Source organism: Chelmon rostratus, chromosome 15 (assembly GCF_017976325.1).
Source record: "Chelmon rostratus isolate fCheRos1 chromosome 15, fCheRos1.pri, whole genome shotgun sequence".
In the NCBI taxonomy this organism is placed as follows: domain Eukaryota; kingdom Metazoa; phylum Chordata; class Actinopteri; order Chaetodontiformes; family Chaetodontidae; genus Chelmon; species Chelmon rostratus.
In genome coordinates, this window is record NC_055672.1 from 19,174,985 (window position 1) to 19,197,716 (window position 22,732).

The window sequence follows — 22,732 nt, forward strand, 5'->3', positions numbered from 1 at the left end:
CCTCTGCCTGCGCTGCAACTTTTCCTCAAGATGGATGTTCCAAACGTGGATCTTGTTTGCTTACTGGCACAAGTAAGTAAATGAAATCATTCAAAACACTGAACTAAACGCCGCATTAATTACATCCTACTGCATCCATTGTGTCGCCTTATCACCACGAAGATAGAAGTTTGGCGGACTGCCGCCACATAATGTTCTCAATTGATGAAACTTTTAGAAAGGTTAAAAGTGTGGGACATTTACAGGAAAGTGTTCAAATGGGAGGAAAGCGGGACAGATCTTACAGGTATGCCGCCAGTCTCTGTGGGACAGGGCGAGGGACTCGGAGAGCTATTTCTCTACCTTGAACCCGAGTAGTAGTATCAAGAGCTACTGTGAGTAAATGCATTAAAAAACACTTTGAGGAGAAGAAGGATGAGCTAAGGCTCAAGCTAGCTCTGACCAATGAATGCTGGAAAAGCTCTCACATACAAAAGATCACAGCTAGCTCCAGCCGCGGCAGGCAGCTGATTACAGGAAGAACCCACTTCTGGCTGCATTCCCAGCACACACAGCAGGCAAAGTCAGCAACTGTCTGGAGCTTTTAGCAGCTAAATTACTAGATATTTCCCTCAGGGGGTGGTGGAGAACAAAACAGAACAAGAAGGTGGGGAACTTACATGTAACTTAATTTCTGCTAGATGTGTAAAACAGGCTGCTGTTTATGCTATGCTGCTAATAAGTGTTTACACTTTATTCTGCCCCCCCAACAAAAATGGTTAAGATAGACATTCAGTTTCTATTGTCCAGATTCACAGTAGGGAAATCTCCACCCTCCTCATCTCTATCACACAGAGGGGACAGGTCAAAAAAACAGTGTATCTCCCAGCAGCTTTATATTCATTAAGTGCCCATGGGGTCGACAAAGTAGATGAAGAGCTAAAGATCCGTGCTTCTACACCACCAGAGTGCTTTCTAATTTCCTCTTCTATATTACTCTTTTAATTATGCATCATGTATTCGGTCGTGATTCAGACATGATTTAATGCAGGCCGCTGAATGTGTTGATAGTGCACAGTGCAGAGAGGAGTCACATGTACAGGAGCGTTGTTTTTTATGGTGACACTACAGGTGAGAGGAAGGTCAGCAGCTAATGCAAGGCTGAAAAGACAAACCGTAGGAGGAGGCTGGGGCCGCGGTGGGCAGGTTGGACATGCTGCTGATCGAGCTCTACATGAATCACCGTTCATTAATGTCTCACATGGGTTCATTCAAGGACCTTTGGTGTTCATCTTTAAAGCTTCCTATTGTTGCTGCAATCATAAATTCGACCATTTTTGTGCACAAAAACTTTCAAGGCTAGAGTTCCCCCAGAGCTGTATACTGACTAGGAATGAAAATTCTTAATGTCCACTAAATCAAAAATCCTGAAATTTTTAGCTCCTTAAGGAGTGATTGGATTGGATTGCTTCACGCTAAATGAAAAGTTCGCATCTGAGCAAAATCAAATGTTTTTGCAGCTTTTAGAGTTTGTTGCTGTTTATCTGGGAATGGTGCATTCAATGGTGCATAACTTCCCAAATTGTTTATCATGTTCTGTCCCACTCATTACTGTCCAATATAAGAACATAAACAATGCACCACACGTCTGAATTCAACACTGATTTGTCTGTACTTGTATCATTCAATGTGTCGTCGTCAAGGCTGTTGGTAGGACAGCTAGCTGTCTCTTCCCAAAGCCTTGTTTGCTTGCTTTCATTTTCAGCATGGAATACAAACTAGTTGAATGTTGCAAATCACATTAGTTTGATAGCAACGACGCGTGGGCTCACTAAACATGGGGAAACGCAGCTTTTTATCAATCTCCAGTTAGCAGCACACGATGCAAGTTGACAGTGCATCTGTTGGACGTCAGTGGACCGCTGCCATGGGACAATTCCACCCAGAGGCTTGAAACTGGACAATTCACATTTCAGTTTGACTTTTGTGAAAAAATAAGAAGAATCAATACTCAAACCAAAATACTGGTCAAATGATAGTGTGCCATTTGGGGCCATGAACCACTCCAGCACCTGTTATCCCCCACTCCACCACCAGTGACCCTTGCACGATCCTCCACCAGAAGTGGTGTTATCCCACCAGATAAGGTCCCCTGTCAGTCACATCGACCCCTGGGACATTGTGACATTTGGTGAGTAGAACAATGTCACAGCTGCTTACCTGACCTTTCACAAAGGCTTCTGCAACACCGTGTCGGAATAACCGCAGAGCTGCCCTCAACTGTATCTATGAACAAGGCGATCTCTAACAAGAACTCAATCTGCGCTCTTGAGTGAAGGTGTAATGATGTCACACGGGAGTTTCTTTCATTTACCACGTTCTGGCTGTCTCAGACCACATCTTCATCTGTAAAGATGATATGGTGGATGCATGAGTGAGCAATGGGGTTTTAAAGCTTGAATATTTAATGATAACGTCTTGTTCTGTACACCTGCAAAACTTCTGTCTACAGTTTACTTCTTATGACCTTACAGGAGGCAGGTTAATACGTGCATCTAATTGCAGCAAAACACAGGTGAGCAGAAAAAACAGTAGATTATACTTCCCTGGAAATAATCAGCAACATAAAGGATGTGAGATACCATGACAAGGATCCCTTTTCTAACACTGCCACCCGGTGCGCAGGAATATTGTTACACCCATTTTCCTGCAAGGTAATTCTACTTTTCAGTACCACAGTGGCAAAACAGACAATGTGTGCAGTGTCTTTGTTTGCCAAGGCTAAGTCACTTTATTAATTTAATACATAAGATTAACACAATTTCCGAAGAAACATGCATGCAAGTAAACAGTGTTTGAACTGCATTCATCTAATCAAGCCCACTGTTAGTTTGCCTATATTTTTAGTCCAGCAGAGTTTACAGACCCGAATGCTAATGGTATTATTAAGATGCAGAGCATGCCAGCACTGTACTGGGACCCCAGCCTTCATGCAGTGAGTGAGTACAAAGCAAAGAGATGTATGCGCACGCTCTGAACTAATAGCCTATACAGTGTAAACACACAATTTGTCCTTTAGGGTGTTAGGGCATCTTTAAGCTTAGAGATCTATACCTCGTGACGTGATCCAGTGTTCTCTCTCGCTGTGCTCTGAATAGCAATAACGCCGACCTGTTTGCCCTTCCCTTTCCCTTCCTTGGTTGCTATTTTCATTATTGCTTGTTATTATAGACACAACTGATTGAACTTGTTCCTGTTAATCATCGGTTTTCATCCAATCATCACTTTGACGCTTAAGCAATCTAAAAATTCAAACTCCCGTCCTCATTGCGTATCTTTGATTATGCTATCTATATGCAAATGACCCGTGAAATTCAACCGTGGCTCAGCGTATAGCAGACTTTTGTTGGGAGCACTGTACCAACAAACCTCAACATTATCTATTAAAAAACCAACTCACATATACAATAAGTTAGAAAGCAGCTGTCCGGGGTTAGTTTTTTATTTATTTGCAGCAGCCTCGTACACTCTAACTGTAATAACAATTTTCAGCCACAATCTAGTCAACACTGCGTGCGTGTGTGTGTGCGTGAGTGTCTGTGTTTACAGTAACCTCGGCACTGAATGTGCACAGCCTTGCTTTCCTCACAAGCTGTGTGCCTCCAAAGGCCATCTGAGCGCACACACTGTCCATGTTAGAGCGCAGCATGCAAAGCCCCCACGTGACAGCGACACATGACTCTCACACAAGGGGGAGATGAGTAACGTTCACAGAGAAATCTATTCGAATGCAATGCAATATTCCAGCCTTGACTTTTCAAATAACAATTAGATTATCTTATATGTAACTGATACGACTGCAGAGGAGGGAGAAAATGTTTTCACATCACACACACACAAACGACGGCCTTGATATTAAAATTTGTTTTTAACAACCAAACAAGAGCATGTTCCGGCTTAATTTAGGCGTTTTATTGAAAATCTAATTAAAAACGGATTAGAATAATGAAGGGATTGTACAGTTATTGGGTGCTGGATCTTATTTAGCTTAAAAAAGTAATAATTGTTAGAAGATTTTGACATCATACAAAAACACAAATAACTCACGTTCTATTAGATGTAGTTCTGCAGTATAATGACTAAAATGTTTAAAAATAGAAAAGGTGAGAAAAGCATACTTTGGCCATACATTCGAGTATCTGGACTGTCTGCCAAACCACAAAATATGAAATAAAACAACCCAGTCAGTTTTTGTGGACTGTCTCGGTCAGAAAACAAAGGATTCAACAAGCCTTCAGATTTGGCTCCACTTCCTACGTACGGTGCAGGCTCATCCCGCCCCTCAATCTCAGTATCTCCACCCACAGAGCTACCTTTGCCAGGCTGTGCCATTTTTTTTTCTCGCAAGCACTGGAGCTGCTACAATGTCAAAGCTAAGAGCTAAGCATGGGAACTGCTCTGTTGTCAGCTGCAAAGATGAGCACAAATTGGTACATCGTTCCCCAGCCTCAGGACAGAAGAGCTGAGTGGATTAACTTAATTTTACCATTTTACTTCTGCTTTCTAAACCAGATGCTTTTTTTCAGCGGGAACTTATAATGAATTTAGCTTTTGGTCAGAATACAAGTTACAGTCAAAGTCAAATGTTCTGTGTTGCCAGTTGATTTGCTGAAACTAATGCGGTCTAATTCAGAGTTTGAGCCTGCTCTGTAATGTTATTCCAGGCTCAGTGGCAGTTCTTGTCTCTCGGACAGTCTTCAGTGATGTGGAGAAGCTGAGCCATCACCACAGTGTGATCCTCTGGTTCAACACAAAGAGCACGGTCGTTGCAATTACTGAGAAAAGTCAATGACAATAGAAGCAAAAGTATTTCAGTGCTCAGAATAATTCACATGAAAATAGATCAAGCCTGCTGGAATTACGATCAATGTTAAAATAAATATTCTGAAAAAAGCTTTCCAAATGTCACAACACTTGTATCAGGCTACATCACCTCTGGAAGTGAATCTTATAGAAAGCCAATTAAAGAGGAAAGCTATTTAAATGTCCATAGCAACGGCTGGATCGCCTGGAGATGAAATACATGGTGTCCTAACAATTCAATCCAAGAATTACAATTACAATGGAAGGGTCTCCTCTGGTCATACTGTGATCACCTCAACATTAGTACTGTGATCACCACACACCCACATGCTCCTCCTTCATTCAAGACCAAATCCATCCTTTAGAAGCAGTTACGGTAGAAGTACAGTTAAACTCGGCTACAGTGAAACCCTGGTTGTTAAAGTCCTGTGGAAGCTGACCAATCAGAGCAGACTGGGCTTTACAGGAGGGGATGATAAAGACAATGTGTCCCCCATCAAAGCAGTAAACATTTTCTACCGACACCCAAAATAAAAGCATGACCTTGAAAATGACCATAGTCATATCACAGTAGCTGCTAATAGGAATATTACAAGTTAGCAATTTCAAAATTCACGGCAAAAATAAATGAAAATGAAAATAAATAGAAGACCCTCCCTTCAGCAATGAGAAAAATTTTGTACAGTCCCTAACAAATCTAAAACTCTGATCTTCTCTGCCTGTCCCTGATGCCTGACGCTCGCAGGAGAACAACCTAATAATCAAGCCATTTACATAAATATCAACACAAGGGGTAACCAGTTTGAATGTTCCCAAGCAAGCAATCAGCAAAAATTAACACAAGACTCAGTGTGAGCAACATTGTTGAGAGATAAAAGAGTGTGAGGGCCGGAGGGCATGAAGATAACAAAACAAGAAGAAGCTGATCTCCAATAGATGAAAGGCAGTGGTATATGCAATGAGCATAAAGAATCCTCTTGTGAATACATTCACATATGTCATATTAACAAAGCACAAGACTGGCATACTTTGAAAAACAGACATTATGATCTTAAAAGCCTCTTATTATTCCTTTTTTGGAAGGAATGGTTTATGGTTGGTTTACACAATACACTTCCTCCATTCACTGATATTCGTGAATGAAGAAGCCACATGGATCACTTCTAACAACTACTGCTGCCTACATGTTAGCCATTATAAATAAGCATTGCTCGTGTGATTTTGTCAGAATCAGGACCTTATTTATTAAAGTCTTCTACAAACCCTGATGCCAAAAATGTTGATATGCTCAATTGAAAACAGTATAAAGACGATATATTAAGTGTTAACCTTCATTGTAAATATCTGCTTATTTTGAATTTGAAGCAGCAACATGTTTCAAACAAGTTGGGACAGGAGCAACAAAAGACTGGGAAAGATGTGGAACGCTCCAAAAACACCTGTTTGGATCATTCCACCAGTAAACAGGTTGATTGGTAACAGGTGATAGTATCATGATTGGGTATGAAAGGAGCATCCTGGAAAGGCTCAGTCGTTCACAAGCGAGGATGGAGCGAGGTTCACCACTTTACATGGATTTTAATGGAATAACTCATAACATACATAACATACTCTGGTTTCCCTGATTAGTGTGAGACCTCATCAGGGACATGGTTCATTGTGTTAGACCTGTTTTTAGCAACGATGCTGCTGATTAATCCTTACCGTTGATGTCACTGATGTCGTCATGATTACGTTTTGGATGATTCTCATTCATAGCTGTTTTTTTTTTTGTCATTCCATTATGTTGCACTAGTGATGTTTTCTGAGCAACAGTTTGGAATTCATATTAGTCATCTGATATTTGCAAGCTTTATTTGTGCTCTCCACTGCAGAACGGTGAATGATTCTGAAGATTTAAGTGGCTGAGTGTCGATATTAATTCTGAACTTTTCAGTCCCTCCAACAGCAACACGAAAGACACATTCACGACATCCATGTTGCATCCATATCCACAGCTCTTGATAATATTACATTAGCTTCCCTTTCTATAACTGTCGGCATGCTGCCAAAACCACATACCTTACTGAAAGAAGACGCTTCTCATTAAGTCAAGCAGCTAAATCACCTTCTGACTTAGGGATATCTTGGGGAGCACAGGAAAATGTTTCACTAATTAGGAGCTATAGGCCACAGTGTGTGATTCTGCAGACGCATGCAGGTTGTTGACTTTCACATTATCGTTGGAATTTATTTCTCCATGATTTTTTTTTTTTCTTGTTACCGTGGTAAAAAAAACAAAAAAAAAAACGTTGCCATGGAATATTTTTCATCATAATTTTTGGTGAACAAAACTACCAATGATAGAGCATAAAATTTAACTTCACAGTCAGATCCATAGACTGCATGTCAACAAACTCTTTATCGTTGGTGACATGACGGCTTGTACAGCCACGCATCATTCCGTCATGCTGTCTTGATATCATCACTGCTTCCTGTAGTTTAGGCCTTTCGTGCAACGTAAATGCATTTTCTGCATTTTACACAAACTGATGCAAAAATGCTGTTATAGTTACAGTATGTGTATGTATGTATTTAAAGACATGCTCACATGTCGGGATTCTCCTCCACATATTTAAAAACCTGCAGCATAAAAAGCTGTGATGTGTGAGAGGAGAAAGCTTTGATCTGATATTAATCAGTGATGCAGGCATGCAGATGAATTGTTTCAGCGAGGCCTCGTGCCAGAAAACTCTGAATGCTCGTCATGCACACCCCTCCCATTAGGCCATGTTTTCTGCATCTCTGCATCTGCATCGGTTCAGGTTAGGGCCATTTGACACAGACGGTTATCAGATAGTATTATCTGGGAGCTGCCATGTTTGGAGCAGCACTGGGCACACACAGGGCCTGATAAGAGGCATCCATGGCAGCTGGTGGGTCATGTTTTTTCCTCAACCCTGCTGCACCAGAGAGTTCAGTAGCCATAAGCCAGTCAGAGGATTCAGGCTGTGTAAATAGGATAAAGAGAAACACTGTGGACTTATGTATTTGCTTTGGTCTTGGATTTTGTGTAATGAATGGAATCTGGGCCAGCTCAGCAAGATGCACAGAGTTTTAGATAGTGATACTTTGGTTTGCCATTGTGTCAGGAATCTTCTGCAATGATAACTGGTGCCATATGGAGGACTCATTGGAGACATTGGCTACATTACAACCACATTAAAAATAAAAAGACCAATCTGAAGCGAGTTAGTGGTTGGTGAATATCCAGGTAAATGGTCCGAAAATTTGAATTCATCTCTTTGATTTAGCAAAGCGGGTTGCTAAATGATGAATGTGTTAGTGTGGTCTGAACATGCTGTTACATACTGTCCCTGAAACAAATACACTCATAACTCTTATTTACACATCTAGCAGACACCAAGCAATGTTAGCATCCACTTGGAGCTGTGTTTCAATATATAGTCCAATGTTCATTCTCCTTTTATGTTTGATTTTCTTTCCAGAAATTCCCAAGAGAAATGTCTGTCTCCATTAATGCCTAAATAGTCTTACAAAGCTATCAAGCCATTTATCAGAAAATAAAGTCAGTCAGGTGTGTGCTATGCTGATTGAGACTTAGCCAGCAGGAACGACAGCATTGGTGTTATTCCCACCAAATTCTCCAAAGTCGTCTGGCTCTGATTGGGCTGCCTTTTATCAGCCAAATGTGGCAGCCCTGCACACAAATCTTCCGACTTTGACACGACATACCGATGTCTGCATCCCGTCTCCTGCAACAGTCAGCGTAAGATTCTGTCAACCACAGTCTTTTCCTGGCCTTGACTAAGCAGATTTAGAAGACTAAAATCAGCCAGATCTGAACAACACAGGTGGCACATCAGCAAATAGATCGCCAGGTCATGTGGGTCAATTTAGAAGGCTATGAGAAAAGTGGAGCAAAGAGAAAACTTGTTTTGTCGTTTAGGTGTGAGGGCTTGTTGTTGTGATGAATTGAGTTAACTATATGAAAGAATAGGACATTTCTGTTCATGGTTCATTAGCTGGATAGTACTTGAGTAAATGTAATTAGTTCTATTCCACCACTGACTGTACAACTTAGAGAAGTATGTCTCCATTACAACAATACTGCTGTACTGCTGTATGTCATTATTAATGTGTTTTTTATGTGTGTGTGCAGTGACTCTCTGTGCCTCTCCTGTGTTTGTTTTGCCGGCGTGGGCGCTGTCCTATGCGAGCTGATGTGAACCAGTCACATCCAGACAACAAATGCAATTGTTGGAACCGTGACATCCATTGAAGAGCTGGAGAGCAAGGCAAATGTTGATTTCACCTCCTGACAGGCTGCGCAAACATGGAATAACAATGTGTGGTGCAGGCAATTATGAGGGGAACTCACTCAGTAAATATCACTTTAGCTCCATCTCATTAACAGAGAAATACACCAAAATAATGAACATTAATGCACCCATTTCACTCATCATTTACCTCCAGTGATTTATGTGCCACATGCCACAGTTGATTTTTTGGAAGAAGTGCAGACGTGATTGGTAATTGCACTGTAAACTTTGCATGTCGGCCCAAGTGACAAAAGGTACAAATATATACCTGGTATTGTCAGCTGAGAGAAATGTGTGGGACATTTATTTTCTCCATAAAACACCAGGTGCGCCGGCGGTGTGTCTTTAACACCCGCTCCCTGTCATCGCCTGCGATAAAAACTGTTAAACATTCAGGGGCTCATTTTAGCCTTTCAGAAAATGCTTGGCAACAGTACAGTTCAGTAAATCTTGACATTTCTTCCGAGGTTTCTTCACTAGACATAGCACCACATGAACAAAATGCAAATCAGTCATGTTGAATTTGTGGTAGCTGCCGTTGTCCCCTTCCTCCCGGTTCAGTATAAACTGCTGAGTAAAAAGAATGTGAGTAATGATGCAGAGTCATTGGAATGATTTTATTCCAATGAGTATTGTAAAGTATTGTCTTATTGCACTTACACTTACGTATACTGTATGTATATTTACTGTGAAACAAAGAAATATATAGAATAAAATATATTGTAAGTGGTAACACAATATTTAAGTTGTTTATAATATGTTCTAACACATTATGTTGATATTTATTAAGTCTTCCTGCGAAGCATCTGTAAAATAGTGAATGATTTACAAAGCATATATATTTGTATATAGTATCTTTACAATACTTAATTGACTTCCTTCCATTGTCGTTTTGATTGCTCTTGATTGGATAGCATTGCATTTCCTAGCAACTGTTTTGCACATTGTGCACAATGTCTTTAATTGCCATCAGTTTTAATTATGCAGTTTAGCAAATCATTAGTTTGCAACTAGCTAGAAGCTACAAACAACTTTACATTCTGACTCAGAAATGGATAGAAGACGCAACCCAACCCAGTTCTGGATGCTTCTTATGAGAAACATTATAGTTTATAAGTGTCTTCATACTGCTTATAAATGCAAATATTTCCAACCGTCAAGGTTTTAGGATCACATTCACAGTTATATAATGTCGTTATATACTCACCCTGTCCTATTGTTGCATATACCGTATATTATGCACATGCCACTGCCATATTCAAATGAACATAAGCAGAGCTGTGATGTTGAGAACTCAGAGCTGTAGGCACACACTGTTGCTTTGGGTTTTGAATGCCCTGTCTTCCTATTTCATCGCTGTGTGTCCACACATTCTGGTGTGACCAGCGATGCCATGCTGAGGTAAAAAGAAAAAAAAAGTGGTTTGATTGCTGTGTTTCAGATGAAAACTGTTTCCATCTTGCTAAATGCAGAGGGCATGAACAATATTATGTCTCGCAGGAGGAGACGAAAGTTGTAGTTCTCATACTCCATGGCTTTCACAGCATGTTTGGAGCTCTCCTGAAGCTGTTGACAAGTTTTCCCTTCAGAATAACAATCACACTTTGTACTGGCCCACAGCATTCCAGTGCATTAGAGATTAGACAACACATTCACATTCTCCCTGGGCAGCATGCAATGTTTTTTATCAATTGCTCCGAGCATAGAAAGCCATTTTGAGAGAAATTGCTGCATTTTTACTCCACTAAATGCACCATCTCCATAAGTCCTGATAAAGCTGGAATGCTTGATGCCTTAATTCTTCTTAGTCACCCATGAATGTGCTTTGGTCTGCTGATGATACTAAGTGAGGTCGGCCTGTGTGCTGTCACTTGCTGATCTACAGCTATTGCTTCATGGTTCTGGAACTAAAATTCCCATTAATTATTTCCATAGACAATGTTACATGACAGTTAAACCACATTTGTGTGCCTTTAATCGAATTACCACACAACAGATCTGGGGCCAGGCAGTATTTCAGCATGAATAAGCTGTACACGCTGCACATACAGCAGGTTTAAAAGGAGTCCAGTATCATATTTTTGCCCAGGGCCTCTGTCTGTCAGATCAGTCTGGCAGAAATAGAAAAGCCAAGTGGCGAAAAGAAACTTTCTCAAAAACTCAATGGAAAGTGATCCCTCCATGCTATGAATCCAGGTTGTTTACAGGCCTGGAAACATTTTGGATCCATGCTAATGGCATGGCTCTAGAGATGGCTGTCAGTCTGCCGGTGGCTGGTTGGTCAGATCGGTCCATCACTTTGGTCCAGACGGAAATATCGTACCAGCTACTGGATGCGTTACCATGAAGTTTTGTACATTCTTTCATCATTCCCAGATGATGCCCTGAGGTTCCCTCTGGTGCCACCATGAGGTTGACAGTTTCACTGCCATGAAATTTGGCTGAGACACTCTTGTTCCCCTCCGCACGAACTGTGAGCTTTGGCGATCCTGTGACCTGATAATGGTGCAACATGAAAAGGCAAAGTTTGAATTTGTCCAGTGCTTTGGTTTTTGACCAAATCCCTGCAAAACTCATGCCATTTACATCAACCTCAGCTGTACTTGTGTTTACTGTGAGTTAGCAAATGTGTGCATGTAAACACAGTAAATGAACATGTAAACATTGTACATGCTAAACATCAGCATGTTACCATTGTCATTTTGAGCATGCTAGCCTGATGACTTTTTAGGTCAAAGTACTGCCTCACGGAGCCTAGCATGGCTGCGTAGACTCTGAGTTCTCTTATAGTGACTGTATAGTGTATAGTGTAGTTCTGTATAGTCCGTGTTCAATAGTAGAAAACGATGAAATGAATTCAAGATCACACAAATGTGACTTTTTTATGAACAAACATTGAGTAGACTTCATATTTTATTTATGAATTCATCTGCATTCCCATTGTGTTTTTGCTTGTGTCTTTGTTGCAATGTGAAGTGTAATTTTTCATTGTAGCAGGACTAAAAATTGATCCTAATGACCGAGTTTACATAAAACAACTTCAGATTCAAAAAGGGCTTAATTACGCACACAGGTGGTAAAGCAGCTGCTCGACTCTCACCACTTTTTACTTTTCATTTGCCTTCGGCATTCGATTCTTTTGCTTTAATAAATGAAGGCTGGTGAGGTGGTTTTATCACAACACTGCACTCTGTGCTGCCATTGAAATTTAAAAGCTAAGAAACTATGAATATAAGCAAGATACGTTTTTCTTCTATTTGTTTAGTGTGGCTATTCCAGCTATTTTTCCGTTAAATTATAATTATCCATATAAAGAAGGTAATGCATGTAAAAGCCCTACCTCTGACTCTGAGGGAATATTGAAAGATATAGAGCAGGGAAATAAAGACAAAGAGAATATAACCAACACCATTACCAATTCTTATGTCAGCATTCCCTCGCCGACATGAAGATTATTTCATTTGGTGTAATTCCTTTTTGTGTAATCCACACATTTGTATTCATATCCATTAGGCGAGGATTTAGACCCAGCAGATTTATTACATATCCGATTTTATCACATATATGCCACCCTTACATTTTCTACATTTAAAAATTCTGCCTTACAAGCAGCATGTCTCAGTCAGTGTATTGTCTGTCACATTGCAGCATTTACCCATACTGGTATATGTTTGTTTGAGGATAACAAAGTGAGATTACGCTGCATTACATTTACATTCCATCTGTGTCTGTAAATCCTAAGCAGTTTTCGCTTGACTGCAGAGTGACGATGGGAGATGGATTGTGGGGTGAGATACTCCTCTGGTGGAGAACACATTTCATTGCAGGCATGGCTTCGTGTGGCCTGTCCTTGTTGAGAAATGAGTCAGCCTGAGGAGAGATTGTTTCTAATCCACCAATCAGATTACAGGAGCTCGTTACTCTGGACAAAACAGGGCATTGAAGCAGTTTAGGTGCTCATTTCTTATAGTCGATCGTATATGTATAGTAGCAAGGAAAGGTGTGTTATTGATATTCAGTTCAGTTTTATGGATCCAAATCACCTTATTGATCATCTGAACTACAGTCTCCTTTCTGCTGCAGTGATCAATCTTTTCATCTGTGTATTTTGCCGTTTTAATGGAGATCAGTTGTTTTCATAATGTATTTTATATGTAATCTTGCAGTGTATTGAGAGTGTTTTTAGCCCTTAGATGAAAAGGTGGTTTAAAAATAACTGGTCTGTTTTATGTTTGTGACAAAGAAATGCTTCAGCATGTCATTTTCCAGGTATTCTTCAAAAAATCTTGTTTCTGGTATTTCACATTTTTATAGAACTTCCTTACTTTTTGAGAAAAAATGACGCAACTTTCCACAAGATGCTCCAAAGGGTCCCTACGCATCCAACAAAATATTTTTGAGATGTGTTTGTTCATCCATGTCGGTTGCAGTTTTGGGTATAAACTGTATAAACTCTCGTTAACACAGAAGGACTATTTCTGTGTTTGATACATGTAAGTGTAGCAACCTTTACATAACATCTGCATGTTAACACTAGCTGCTTTGTCAATCAAATTTGCTTCACTTATGGCTCGCTAACGTCAGCTGGCAAGCTGCTGTCGGTGTGATGGATGTTTAAAGTAACAAAAGTAGAAACCTTATTTGGAAAACTGAGAACATTTAATCTTATAAATTATGAGAAAGCAGGCTGAAGTGTAGAGAATATTAAATCAAACTTGAAAATATTAAATTGGCAGACATGTTTTTTTGCTTTAACGCATCATTATGAAGTAAATGATGATGGCTATAGAATAATGACACCATCTGTATTTAGACTGGTTTCCTATGAGCGTCACTTTCTCAATGCAGATTTGTCTGCCACCTGGTACAATCTGACTGGTGATCCAGTCAGGCTGCCATATAAACGAATGAATGAACTTAATGTTTTCTCCTACTCTCTCCTCCACCCCCCGCCAACCCCTGCTTTCGTTACTTGTGCATGTCGTTACCTGTATCCCAGGTATGTGGAATTCAAATTATTATTTTAAACAAAATTCTGAAGATATCACTTTATGTGTTTAATAACAAAAAGCACTGACTCTGATGAAGGTCACTTATGGAACAATTCAGTATGTTTCAATGACACAAATACTGTATGGATCTAAAAAATGAACAAATGTGCTTCTTGCATGGATCCCACTGCATATTACTCTTAATATGTGAACACAGAGGTTGCAACAAAACATTAGAGGCTGAGCATGAGAAAAACCAGAGAGAAGACTGCAGCTCCTCTCCTTGCTGCATTAGGGGAGTGATTTTGTAAAGAGGAACCAGGAGCAATCGTCCAGCACCTTGGAATAGCTCCACTGATGATGTGTGGAGGCAGCGAGAGCATTATGTGTGAGCCGGGGTCAAGCAAGAGCACAGGCTGCAATTTTCGACTCATCTCAGTATTCATCATCCGGCAGCTTTAGCTCCCATGATGGCAACTTATCAGCTGGATCTTTGCAGCTTTCTTCGAAACTGTCACAACTCAGAGACAAACAACAATGCTTCCAAGCATTAGACGCAGTCTTGATGCAAATGAATGGGAGTTATCTTTAAAAGATAATATGTAAAGGGAGGACAATGGTCTTTGTTTAAAAAAATGTGAAATGAAAGTACTCTCAGGATAGTTGCTCAGGAATATTGACCTTTAAGTTCTTAAAAGTAGCAAAACAACAACAATATGAGTTCCAGTTCATGTTTGTAACTTACTCATTATTTTGAGTACGAGCTTCTGTTGGAAAATGCCTGAATTAGATTTATGTGGTTTCCATTATGTCAGAATTATAAAGCTAAAAATTATGGTTTAAGCATATTTGAATTTATACACCTGAAAGTCTGGTGATATTAATAAGACTTTTAGTAACCGACAAAGAAAAAGTAGTAGGAGTTCAAAGTTCAATTATAATGTTGTTATGTTAATAAATATACTCTGGTGGTAAAATATAAGCCTATGTATTATTTCAGTTACTTAAATCCTCACATCAAAGTTTTAAGCAATTGTGATGAGCCTTTGCTTGCCAACAGTCTTCTGCTGTTATTACATTACTAATTTAAATTGTTAGAAGGAAACCGATGATTTATTCAATGAAGGAAAAGCAATCTTCAGTGCAGCTTCGTTTCAATGCATGATTTTATCAAAAGGCAAAGACAGAACACAGAACACAGCCCAGCACTCACAGGTGCTGGACAGGAAATAATTCCACTTTCAGGCTCTTCGTCAGCCTGAAGCAAGGCACAGACCTTGTTGTAATCCACTTATATACTCCAGTAAAGTCGTGAGAACCACTTTGCATGTGCACAATGACATCTGGTTTAAGAGAGTTGATGACATGGTTATATGAGATATAATCATGCTATATACTGTCAGGTTCCAACTTGGCATGAATGACTTTGCTAGGTATTTTAATGTTGGATACTATCCACCAAAGGAACTCAATAAGTCCAACCTCGACTCCCTGTGACATTTACAACAAACCATTTGCAGCTTCACACGCTCTTGCATGCTTTGCCCACATGTCTGGTATTTCAAATGAGGATTTTGTCAGTGTGCTTAAAGGTTTGTACTACAATTACCACTGCCCAGTGCCCTTTTAAATCACAATTATTGCTTCTCCCTGTGTAATTAGGTGACCCTGGTATTCACCTTTCCTCTGGAATAGTGACAGTGATTTAACTGGTGGTTGTTAAAGGGCACTCTGCTCTGTCTCTTCATGGATTTGTTCTGCTTGAAGAGCTCAGCCGCTGTAGGTTTTTGCTGACCACAGTTGGTAATTTGCGAATACAAGTGACAAAACACAAGCAAAATGAATGAGTTTTGATATGTTTGAAGAACAGGGAAGCATTTACTGCCACATGAGCACATCTTCTCCAAGGAATAAGAAAATGAGAGGAAATGTCAAGCTTCATATGCTGTAGGTCTTTATGTTGCTGTGTTCTCAGTTCTCTTGTTTGTAAAAGCTTCACTTCCCCAACACTTTGGTGGTGAAAGTGTTGAGCATTAGGAGCTCCAATGTGTCCTGATTTCGTTTTTTCAGAAATTACCACCTGCCTCTCATTAGCACATTAGCAAATAAGTGCAAGTCAAGCGAGGCTGTGGACGCTATCTCAAAGGGGTGTTTCAAACATGCAGATCAGCTGACATACAACAGAGTGCTACTGAGCTTGTGAAATCAGCTGTAAATGTCTTAATAAAATAATAGTTTTGGGATGCAGGATTTGGCTCAACACTGATTTTTTAACAGAAAGGATGCAGTGCAAACTGAAAAGATAAGATTTTGTGAAGTGGCAATTCATAAATTGTAGTCCAAGGCTGGTCTCTCACATGTCTCCCAGGTTAATGGAAATGCACCTTAATCATTTAAAGTGATTTCACTGAAGGACACTTGGTATTCATTCAACAACTAATTCGTTCATGTAATAATAAAGGACACAATTTATGTTAATAAAGTGATAATTAGAGATACAAACATATTTTTTATTAAACAATTTGTAAAAATGAAACATGAAACTGAGAAAGAACAATAAAAAAAACTTGAGGTTGGCCTTATTTTTAGCTTGTAGCACATGACAACAGATGGTGCAATTGACTCAATGATGTATTGACACATTTCAATATTTGCGGACAAATTTTCCCTATTCTTTTTTAAAATCAATAACAGTTAAGAAAGACACGTCAGACAATTGAACCACCAAAACACTACACAGTATTTGAATTTTGACGATGTAACCTTAGACCTGAATGAACTGAACATTCTGTCCTCTGCCATCTGTAGTAACGTTATGCAAATCAGGTGTTAGATGAGTTCAAAAAATTGTAAACATAAAATTGTGTCATAATACGTATTTCTCTCTGAGATACGTATAATGCAAAAACAAATTCAAGGGCATGTTTATGCACAGACATTATGGGTTCAAGTATGCATGTGAAGATGCACACAATGAACTAAAAGATTTTTTTCCCACACTTTATTAGAAACATTGTGGAGGTGTGTTACAGCAGCCACGCAGATAGTATTAGCTCTTCCTCTCTTCCCAGTGGAATAAACAACACCATGTTAAATCCTTGGTAAAGCCTTCTAATCCATAATCCCTCTGGCCCTTCACTGGCCCCTTTAGTCTCTATGCAAGGCCTGTCCAACAACACACAGGTCCGGGTGTGATGCAGAGCGTGGTGTAGCTCTGAGGTCTGATTGGCTACCCCATAATTCGTCATCCTTGGTTGGTTCATCATCCAGCCTATAGAAATGAATGGAGAAAGGTGTTAGTAGCAATTAGGGAAGTGGGCCAGGCAGGTTTGTGTCAGATATAAACAGGAATGGTGCAATGAGATCATAGAGTGAGTGACGTAGAAGTTCACTCAGTTACAGTGGAAGAACTCAAGCAAGGCCACATAGGGGCAAAACCTGATGCTGACCTTGATACTGATGTTTAATAAGAATGAAATAAGTCTGCTTTGGTAATCTTGATATAAAAATATGTATTCCGAGAAAACAAAATTGTATTCGTGTCAGACAATTTTGAGAGAAGTCAGCGACAGCAAGCTGGTGTTGGTAATACTGTATTTTATGGGTCCATTAATTTCCTTTATTTTCCAATTTCTGGAAATTTTCCTCATAAGTTTCTAGAAAATAATTTACTATTTCCTGGAAAGGTTGGTTTAGGGAATGCCAAAGTGGTACAGATAACATATAACTAAACACTTGTGAGGCATAAACTTACAAATGAGCATCTACTTGGTACTTCACTCTAAATAAACTGCTGGCCTTTAACCTTTCAGGCACTGCTAGTGATTTTCACTATTCATACATACAGTTACATTCAGGAACTGCTTCTTATTCACTCAACCAATTTACACAATCTATTTCCTAAATGACTATAATATTTTTCCAGCCTGTTTCTGAAAAACCCAAATTTTACTGAGTGAGTGCTTGCCAACTAAACCTGAGACATTCTTCAATTTGCTTATAAATAGTACCACGTTGCCCATTGAACATTTCTATAAAATTAGACTTTATCTGATTTAGAGATTAAAGTCCCTGAAAATAAATCTTTGCTAAAGATGAATGAAAAATTATTTAGGATTTATAATGTAGAAACATGGTAAACCCTCACCCATGTGAATTTATTGCTGGCTCACTCCCACAAGTCTCAGCCACCGAGATGCCTGGTGATCTTGGTGGCAGACTTAGACTTGGCCTTCGGTCTGAATGGCTACGTCGGATAAAGGGTCGAGGTCCTTGAAAAGAGACAGGAAACCTCCCACGACTTCCACAAGGACGTGAGACAAAAGAGACCCCAGTAGAGGTCCATGCTTGAGGGGGTCGGGGGACTGGACAAGGCTGGGCTTCAAATAGGGTTGGAGATGCAGGACAGAAGACTGAACGTGCATTACTGATCGTGCGAGCACTAGATGACTCTTCACTGCTGTTCTCCCTTGACCATCTTTGTACTTTTGGTGAAGCTGGTGGAGACGGTGCTTTGAAAGGGTAGGAGCAGGATGAGTTTGAGTTTAAAATGTTCTCCTTCGCAACTGGTGGACTGGGGAGCCTCTTCTGAACGGCTGGTGGTGTGGGGAGTTTCCTGTTAACAGGGGGGCTAGCTGAAGAGGTCGGAGTTGGTTGCCTTTTGAAGTTGTGGGGACTGGGAAGTCTTCGATGTGGTGTGGAAGGTGTGGATGGTAACATTCGTCCCCTAGACATTGGTGGGGTGGCAGGTGTTTGGCTACTGACTACTGAAGAAGGAGGCACTGTAGACACTGTAGTGTTAGGTCCAGGCACTGAAAGGTTACCACCACTTTGTTTGTCTGCTGATTCTTCTTGAACGACAGATGGATTTGCAGCTACATAACTTGTGGATGATCTCTCTGAGTCTGAAGAGTGTTTCAGATGTATGATCTTTCTGGCTTGCTGGTGCAAGGAATCCTTTTCCTCTTTTGGGTCTGCCTCTGGTTGAACATCTGGTGAGCTGACCTTTGACAGAGCAGATGTGTCTTTTTGACCTGCTCTAGCAAAGGAAATAACCTTGGAAGCTTGTGGCAGGCCTCCTTTACTTGGCAGCACTGTCACTGCCTGAACTGAGGCCCTCAGTCGTTGTGATAGTGGAGCCCTTTTTAATACAGGCGATTTTCTGACTTTGGCGGCCCCTTCATCTGCTATACCAGTTGATAGACTCTGCGCGCTTTCAAAGGAATTGTCCATTAATACTTCCAGTGGAGGTGGAGGGAGACTTTCAAGATCAAAATAATCAGTTTTCTCAGATGTAGAAGATTCAGGTTTACAGCTGGTTATCCCAGTGCTAAGGACAGCTTCTACATTTCCTAAACCAGGTAACACAGGAACACCACACTTGCGTACTCCTTTGAGAGGCCCCAGAACTTCAGGACCATCTAGCTCCTCTATTCCTTGACTGAAGGTATCAATCAGTTTTTTGACTGAGTTTCGGCCTCTGTAAAGGCCTGAACATGGTCGTGGTGATAAAGGAGGACTAGGGGGTGGGGTGGCTTTTATAGGACCATTGGATGTTTTCTTGTCCTTCGAATTCTGTTCTTCAACATCACTGGTTGACTCCTGTTTTTTATTGGTGCTCCTTGTAATGCCTGCTTTGTCTTTAAATGGTTGGGGCTTACTGTTTTTCTCTTGTGAGGGATGTTTGCGATTCATTGCTGGAGATTGTGCTGGTGAGGTTCCTTGATTTTGTTTAGATGAAGCAGTCCTCGTGTCTCCACCTGCTTTGCTTTTACTCATCCTCTGCAACCTCTGGTTTAAATCCTTCTGAGTTCTGTCTAGTTCAAGCGGAATATCTTCACCTTTGCACCGGAGGGATTCTGCTGACCGGGAACGTCGCTCCCTAGCCACTGGGGTCTTTTTTACCACTGCCTTCCTAATAGGTGCTGCTGTCGGGAGCCTCCTTGGAGATTGTTCCTCACCGTCTGTCCACTGGCGTCTGCTGGTTTTTGGGCTGCCAATTACCTTTGTTTTGGCACTGGAGTTCTGAGATGGGACAAACTGTGTCCTATCACTTATAGCATTTTTCATTTTGAGAGTCATTTCTACATTTTGAGGATTCTCTATGCGCTTTGGGGGTAGGCGGCATGGGCGTTGTTCACAGTATGCAGTTGAAGAATTTGGCTGCTTTATAAACCCTACCTGCACAACTCCTGTGCCTCTATCTATCTCCTGGTCATCATTGTTGTCTCCTTCTCCATCATCCAAGGAGACCGAGCCTAGCAATGAGTCTCTTTGGTCATTCGCCATTATGGTACATGTCGAACCTAATGAGTTGAGTGAGGTGAGAGAAACACTTGGACTTATTTTACTTGCAAGCTTTTGCCTTGACAATTTTTGCCGAATGTTCATGGATGTGTATCCCATAGGACTGACAGGAGTAGTTCTATTTGTGCCAGTGGACTCACAACTCTCTCGTCTATGGCGCCTTTCAGATCCAGCAAGGGATTCATTCTCAGCCCCAATACCGCTGTCCTCACTAAATAGAGCAGAATCCTCTGGCCCAGGCTTACGCAGGGAGGCCATTTCAATGCGAGATAAGAGTTGCATTAGCCGAGTCTCTACTGCACGTTTGACTTTTAGTTTCTCCTCTAAAAGTTCAGAGACAGAAGCAAAGTACTCCACTGCCTCCTCCAAAGCAGAATCCCCAATTCCACCAACAGTATGGCTCACATTTCTCATTCTCTGTGTGGTGTACTGAAGCAGCTGCTGCAACAAATCTGGTGGGGGCTCAATATTAGCAGAGCCAGACTTCAGAGGTGGAGAAGATGAGAGATTTTTCATTTGACTCGGCCAAGCAAGATGTTCTCCATTTTCTTTTAAAACTTTTTCTCCCTCATCTGCCATCTCTTCCAGTCCCTGAATTATTTCCTCATAGCGTAGAGCCATAAAAGCAACCATAGGCTGCACAGAAACCTGCGTTTGGGTTGCTTGTTCCAAAAGTCCAAGTAGGACATCATATTTGTTTATGCTAGGATTCAAAAAGGCATAAGCAGCTTGGTGAGCTTTTACCAAAGGTTCTGGGAAGTCCACTTTCTGTTCTGTAGGTGGTTTGTCTTTGTCCTTGTCTTTCTTTTTTGGCACCTTGATACCTCTGGTATTCTTCTTTGGTTTTCTGCCAGGCCTTTTCTCTGTCACATCCTGCTTTTCAACACTTTTCTCTTTTCTCTGTGAAACTATGCTGTTTCCCATTCCATGACTTCCCAATTTATCCATGTTTACGGCTTCAGGGGCTAGCTCAGTCACAGATCTCTTTTTTTGTGGCATCATATGAGCCTCTTTCTGAAATACCTGTGTCTGTCCACCTGTCTTCCTCTCCTTTGAATCCCCATCTGTTGATCCAGTTGAATTACAGTTATCTCCATTTTCAAAGTGGGAATCTCTGGGGCTTTCTTGAGGTGCATTGGGCAGCATTCTCCCCTTCCTCATGGGGCCCAGCGTCCCAAAATTGTTACCTTTGGATGGTGAGCAGCCCATTTTCCAGTGTCTTCAAATACAAGCTGATTCTTCTTGGAGACAACAAAACAGGAGTGCATAGAATTATGTAGAATTGCCAAGGTCCTTAGCCACCTGCTGTATCTGTCATTTTCAGATGGCTGAGGTTGTTGAGTCTGATAAAATCCCTCTCCACACAGATGCGACCAAGACAAAATATTGATAAATCCATTCTACAAATCTCTCCCACCTGTCATAGATAGGCAAAATAAATCCACAGATCGATGGTCCTGTTTATAAAAAAATCTTTGTAGCGTGCTCTGAAGCACATCCTTCTGTACCTTACATAGGACAAGCAGCTGAGAGGATTACTGAGGCTTTCAGTGAACTCCTCAGCATGCACATATGCCACGTTAAAGGATATAAAACTCACCTACTCCTAAGACCATAAGCTCATTTGGGTAATGCGGGCTGGCCTCAGGTAGCTTTTTATAGCCTTCAAAACAATATCTCCCTATTTAGCCCTTGGGCCATTTCAATTGAAAAATATATTTTTTTAAATTACTCACAGAAAAATAAGGTCAAAGTGTTTTGTTTTTTTTCAATTGCAGTTGCAGTTCTAGTAGTTTTACATCAACAAATATTCTATCAACAGTTATGATCCAGAAAATTTTAATGAACATGTTTCCATTTGTCTTGGTAATCAATAATAAAACAAGCTAAAATACCTTTTGTCATACAATTGTGAGTTATCTTGGTGATTTGCTGATCTTAGCTTAACTTCTATATTCAGCATCTGTTCACTGGAACAGTGAGGCAAGCTTTAAATAACTTTAACTACCTTTGCCTCACTGTAGCTGCTGAAACAAACAACCAAAAAAAGAATATAGAAATCTTTCCTCTTAAGCTTATCTTTCGAATTCTGTCAAGAATGTAACATAATGGAATGAAAAGTAATGACCAGGAAAAGTGTATTAAAAGAGATAAATATATTTGGAATAGGCTGAGCTCCACAGTACAAGCCTACTCTTAACTATCATGTGACGAGATGGTAGCTTTTGACGGAGACATCATTTTTCATTTCTGCATGTAAATTGCAGCAGT

The 22,732-nt window shown here is 40.5% G+C and overlaps 1 protein-coding gene across 1 annotated transcript; it reads right to left on the minus strand.

Annotated features, from left to right (window-relative positions):
- Window positions 1-16,774: 16,774 nt before the first annotated feature.
- Window positions 16,775-21,916, minus strand: pcare1 (photoreceptor cilium actin regulator 1). The gene is made up of 2 exons (XM_041954294.1): window positions 18,303-21,916; window positions 16,775-17,426 (listed from the first exon to the last, which is right to left on the minus strand). Exons 1-2 carry the CDS (start codon window positions 21,668-21,670, stop codon window positions 17,303-17,305), a joined length of 3,492 nt encoding a protein of 1,163 aa, XP_041810228.1. The 5' UTR covers window positions 21,671-21,916; the 3' UTR covers window positions 16,775-17,302.
- Between the last annotated feature and the right edge of the window lie 816 nt (window positions 21,917-22,732).